General features: G+C 37.2%; 1 protein-coding gene across 7 annotated transcripts in view; it reads left to right on the forward strand.

Moving 5' to 3' along the window:
• LOC128222078 (uncharacterized) overlaps positions 1–2,356 on the forward strand; it is a 34,787-nt gene extending 32,431 nt beyond the window's left edge. For all 7 annotated transcript variants that reach the window (XM_052930882.1, XM_052930879.1, XM_052930885.1 and 4 more), the window contains one exon: positions 34–2,356. In XM_052930882.1, the coding sequence (XP_052786842.1) occupies positions 34–182 (149 nt within the window). In that variant the 3' untranslated portion in view covers positions 183–2,356. The remainder of the gene's footprint in view (positions 1–33) is intronic.
• Positions 2,357–6,012: the final 3,656 nt, after the last annotated feature.

Here is a 6,012-nt window from a genome sequence, read left to right on the forward strand (position 1 = left end):
ATATTTAATTATATATTTTTATTCTTTCTACAGGTGACATTTCCCTCCTGAAAGAACAATACGTCAAAAACACCGAGGAATACCTTAAAGCCCAAGACATGAACAAAGCCCGCGTGTCTGCTGGTCTTCATGACAAGATTGAGCAGAGAAAGCAGAGGAGACGACACAAACAACAGGCGTAAAGGGAGATAACTTGTGTGTAAAGGCACAGGAGAATGTCTCCAGACTTGACTTGTCAGGTTTTAAAGGGAATTAACTCTCTTTCCTAAGAGACTTCAGACTTTCTAAAGGATTTACTAACTTTTCTATTGGACTTGTTACTTTTAAAGGGAATTAACTCTCTTTCCTAAGAGACTTCAGACTTTCTAAAGGATTCATTCACTTTCCATTGGACTAAATAATTTTAAAGGGAACTAACTTTTAATGATTAATGAAATATTTATTAATGATTAATAAAATATTTATTCTCAGTCATTTATTTTGAAACATGTGTATAAAATTGTATATATAATATTCTCTGACACTCACGTTGAGTGTTAAGTTGTTTGTGTGTGATAATCTATCTTTTTACATCTATATGTCGAATCACATGGACAATGCATAAAACACTTTCTCGATGAAAGATCACACGATACACAATATTTCTCTTTCTACGAGCCCACTCATATTGTATTAGGCAAGTTGAGGGCTTGTGAACTTTTAGAGCCTTTACCCATGATGGATTGTTTTTTTTGCTCATGTTGATGTCACGATGTCTTATTGCTCATTGTATTATACTGGTATCATTCCGTCCTGTTAACCCATGATAATTTTGTTTATACATTTTGTTACCATTAGTTTGTGTATTTCACCTGTCCTTATATTTTGTATTTTGTAACAAATTATGTATACGCATTATAGAGCTGAAGACAAGATACACTAATACACGATACACTAATATAAGACACAATAATACAAGATACACTTATAAAAGATACACTTACTAAAACAAGATACAAAAATACAAGATACACTTCTACAATATGCAACAATAGAAGCTAAAACACTAAAATCTAGATTAATCTGAACTGTATTTTTGTCTTCAGCTTTACACAATTTGTGAAAGTAATCAGTATTTGGCACATTTTTTTCAGGTACATTTTCTTTCATCTTTGACAATAACATTATTGACTAGAACAGTTTGCAAGATGAAACAGTGGTTTGTAAATTATTGTTTGATAGTGTTGTATAATTCATTTCTGTGTGATTTTCTTGTGTTTTTTTGGTTTAAAAATAGTTGTTTTTGAACTCCTCAAATGTTACAGTTTCATCTGTTAATGTTTGATCCAATTATTGGACATAGTGCGTAAGGAATATTATGAAGTTGATTGATCTTTGTTGTTGTTGTTTTCTGCATTGCTTGCCTAAGTCCATATCGCACGAGACTATACAAGAAGTGCTTACACCAAATTTTACTGTAGATCATACTTAGGAAGGTGAAATGGTGAATCAAATCGGGTTTAGACTCTTAATACTATGTTTATTACAATGAGAAAAAACAAATCTCAAACAATTTATCTAAGTCCATTAATATGATCAATGGCAATAAATGGAATCGTATTCTGGGGAGAATGACTCTGTACTGTTGTAAAATTCGGTATGTTGTTTAATAATTGATTTATTTTCTTAAAACCATCAAGTCATTTTAACATGTTTAATAAATATTTTGGGCATAGCTCTTTATCAGCATTTAACATGTTAAAAGTATCACAAAATGACATGCTTCCCAAGGATAGATTATGATGGATTTGTTTAATCTTTTTGTTTGTCTGCGAAAAAAATTATGAAATGTAATCATTTTGTATAAGTTGTCATGAAATATGTAATTCAATTGACATACCAATCAATGAAGAAGTTGTCATATTTTTCTGGTGCGATTACACAATCCTGATAAATGTTCAAGTGCAGGGTTGATAAACGCCTGTAAAATTCCAATCTTGCCTATCCTGGATTTAGTTAAGTATGAGAAATTCAGGCCAGATACAGTGTTATACCTTATGGAAACTGTTTTCAAAGCAATGTCAAGGTCTTATCACTTTTTTAATTCAAATGTCCAGCAACAAAAAACGTCCAGCAACAAAAAACATATAACCAAATAAATATATGCTAGACTGGAAGCTTACCAGCCTGATTTCAGTATCAATTCTGAGTTTTATCTTCCCTTCAGCGGCTATTGCTCGAAATTTGCTAAAAATATCGTTAATCAATCTGAACACTCCAAATTGTTACAGGTCATAAAAGTTATTACTTTTAATTTAGCTAAGTGTCTCTTCATGTAGAAATCTCTCAAAACTATAATAAAAGTGTCAATCATTTACTGCTGCTGTTGTTCTTGTTTTGTCCCCACTCATAAAGGGTGTGGTGGGGGAGGAATATAGATAAAGATTTGCCCTTCCCCGTCCGTCCATCACAAAATCTTGTGCCATGCTGTCACCCATAGTATATTAACGGAAGTGATGAAATTTTGCAGCTATGATAAACAGCATGTGAAGCAAAAACAGCCCATGCTTTTGTGGCAAGGACTGGAAGAGGTGGCAACTGTGTTCTGCAGACATATTTGTAGTTTCCATGGTTTCTAGATGAGCTGTCTAGATCACTCATTGTTTGTCATTAACAGTTCAAAACTGCTGCGGCTTGTCCTCTATTCATCAGGACTACCCAAGACTCTTCCAGATTGACTTCTATGCCATCACAAATGTAAGGATGTGTTGAGATGCACTACAATTTTGTAACCACAAATGTAAGGATGTGTTGAGATGCACTTCAATCTTGTAACCACAAATGTAAGGATGTGTTGAGATGCACTACAATCTTGTAATCACAAATGTAAGGATGTGTTGAGATGCACTACAATTTTGAAACCACAAATGTAAGGATGTGTTGAGATGCACTACAATTTTGTAACCACAAATGTAAGGATGTGTTGAGATGCACTACCATTTTGTAATCACAAATGTAAGGATGTGTTGAGATGCACTACCATTTTTTAATCACAAATGTAAGGATGTGTTGAGATGCACTACAATTTTGTAACCACAAATGTAAGGATGTGTTGAGATGCACTACAATTTTGTAACCACAAATGTAAGGATGTGTTGAGATGCACTACAATTTTGTAACCACAAATGTAAGGATGTGTTGAGATGCACTACCATTTTGTAATCACAAATGTAAGGATGTGTTGAGATGCACTTCAATTTTGTAACCGTGGCCAATTGCAGTTAAAATTGTGACTGCGAGACCCAGAAAAATCTGAGATATTTATGAACAGAACTTTTAAGATGTTTTTATAACAAAGAAAGACATTTCGCTTTGTTGGACATTATGCCAACTTAGGTTTTCAGTTTTATACTGGCCATAACTTGGTCAAGTTAAACTGGCCATAACTAGCGTCTGAAGCTTATTGCTTAATAAACATGGTCAAGTTAAACTGGCCCTTACTAGCATTGGAAGCTTGTTGCTAATCAAACTTGGTCAAGTTAAACTGGCTCTTACTAGCATCCGAAGCTTGTTGCCTATCAAACTTGGTCAAGTTAAACTGGCCCTTACTAGCATCCGAAGCTTGTTGCCGATCAAACTTGGTCAAGTTAAACTGGCTCTTACTAGCATCCGAAGCTTGTTGCCTATCAAACTTGGTCAAGTTAAACTGGCTCTTACTAGCATCCGAAGCTTGTTGCCTATCAAACTTGGTCAAGTTAAACTGGCTCTTACTAGCATCCGAAGCTTGTTGCCTATCAAACTTGGTCAAGTTAAACTGGCTCTTACTAGCATCCGAAGCTTGTTGCCTATCAAACTTGGTCAAGTTAAACTGGCTCTTACTAGCATCCGAAGCTTGTTGCCTATCAAACTTGGTCAAGTTAAACTGGCTCTTACTAGCATCCGAAGCTTGTTGCCTATCAAACTTGGTCAAGTTAAACAGGCCATAACTAGCTTCGGAAGCTAATTGCTGATCAAACTTGGGTCAAGTTAAACTGGCCCTTACTAGCATCCGAAGCTTGTTGCCTATCAAACTTGGTCAAGTTAAACTGGCTCTTACTAGCATCCGAAGCTTGTTGCCTATCAAACTTGGTCAAGTTAAACTGGCCCTTACTAGCATCCGAAGATTGTTGCTTTAGCATCCGAAGCTTGTTGCTGATCTAACTTGGTCAAGTTAAACAGGCCATAACTAGCTTCGGAAGCTAATTGCTGATCAAACTTGGGTCAAGTTAAACTGGCCCTTACTAGCATCCGAAGCTTGTTGCCTATCAAACTTGGTCAAGTTAAACTGGCTCTTACTAGCATCCGAAGCTTGTTGCCTATCAAACTTGGTCAAGTTAAACTGGCCCTTACTAGCATCCGAAGATTGTTGCCTATCAAACTTGGTCAAGTTAAACTGGCTCTTACTAGCATCCGAAGCTTGTTGCCTATCAAACTTGGTCAAGTTAAACTGGCCCTTACTAGCATCCGAAGCTTGTTGCCTATCAAACTTGGTCAAGTTAAACTGGCTCTTACTAGCATCCGAAGCTTGTTGCCTATCAAACTTGGTCAAGTTAAACTGGCCCTTACTAGCATCCGAAGCTTGTTGCCTATCAAACTTGGTCAAGTTAAACTGGCTCTTACTAGCATCCGAAGCTTGTTGCCTATCAAACTTGGTCAAGTTAAACTGGCTCTTACTAGCATCCGAAGCTTGTTGCCTATCAAACTTGGTCAAGTTAAACTGGCCCTTACTAGCATCCGAAGCTTGTTGCCTATCAAACTTGGTCAAGTTAAACTGGCCCTTACTAGCATTGGAAGCTTGTTGCTAATCAAACTTGGTCAAGTTAAACTGGCTCTTACTAGCATCCGAAGATTGTTGCCTATCAAACTTGGTCAAGTTAAACTGGCCCTTACTAGCATCCGAAGATTGTTGCCTATCAAACTTGGTCAAGTTAAACTGGCCCTTACTAGCATCCGAAGATTGTTGCTTTAGCATCCGAAGCTTGTTGCTGATCTAACTTGGTCAAGTTAAACAGGCCATAACTAGCTTCGGAAGCTAATTGCTGATCAAACTTGGGTCAAGTTAAACTGGCCCTTACTAGCATCCGAAGCTTGTTGCCTATCAAACTTGGTCAAGTTAAACTGGCTCTTACTAGCATCCGAAGATTGTTGCCTATCAAACTTGGTCAAGTTAAACTGGCCCTTACTAGCATCCGAAGATTGTTGCCTATCAAACTTGGTCAAGTTACACTGGCTCTTACTAGCATCCGAAGCTTGTTGCCTATCAAACTTGGTCAAGTTAAACTGGCCCTTACTAGCATCCGAAGATTGTTGCTAATCAAACTTGGTCAAGTTAAACTGGCTCTTACTAGCATCCGAAGCTTGTTGCCTATCAAACTTGGTCAAGTTAAACTGGCCCTTACTAGCATCCGAAGATTGTTGCCTATCAAACTTGGTCAAGTTAAACTGGCTCTTACTAGCATCCGAAGCTTGTTGCCTATCAAACTTGGTCAAGTTAAACTGGCCCTTACTAGCATCCGAAGCTTGTTGCCTATCAAACTTGGTCAAGTTAAACTGGCTCTTACTAGCATCCGAAGCTTGTTGCCTATCAAACTTGGTCAAGTTAAACTGGCCCTTACTAGCATCCGAAGCTTGTTGCCTATCAAACTTGGTCAAGTTAAACTGGCCCTTACTAGCATCCGAAGATTGTTGCCTATCAAACTTGGTCAAGTTAAACTGGCCCTTACTAGCATCCGAAGCTTGTTGCTTTAGCATCCGAAGCTTGTTGCTGATCTAACTTGGTCAAGTTAAACAGGCCATAACTAGCTTCTAAGGTTGTTGTTATCCAACTTGCATCTGAGGCTTGTAATCAAACTTGGCCGAGATATACTGGCCATAACTAGCGTTAAAAGCTTGTTCAGGAAAATAAAGAACCTACACTATTCCAAACCAAGATGATATGAATTTACATGTTTTGGAAACTAACCCTTGTTATAGGCTTTCCCATGTGAATTATCA

This window comes from Mya arenaria, chromosome 16 (assembly GCF_026914265.1).
Source record: "Mya arenaria isolate MELC-2E11 chromosome 16, ASM2691426v1".
Lineage (NCBI taxonomy): Eukaryota > Metazoa > Mollusca > Bivalvia > Myida > Myidae > Mya > Mya arenaria.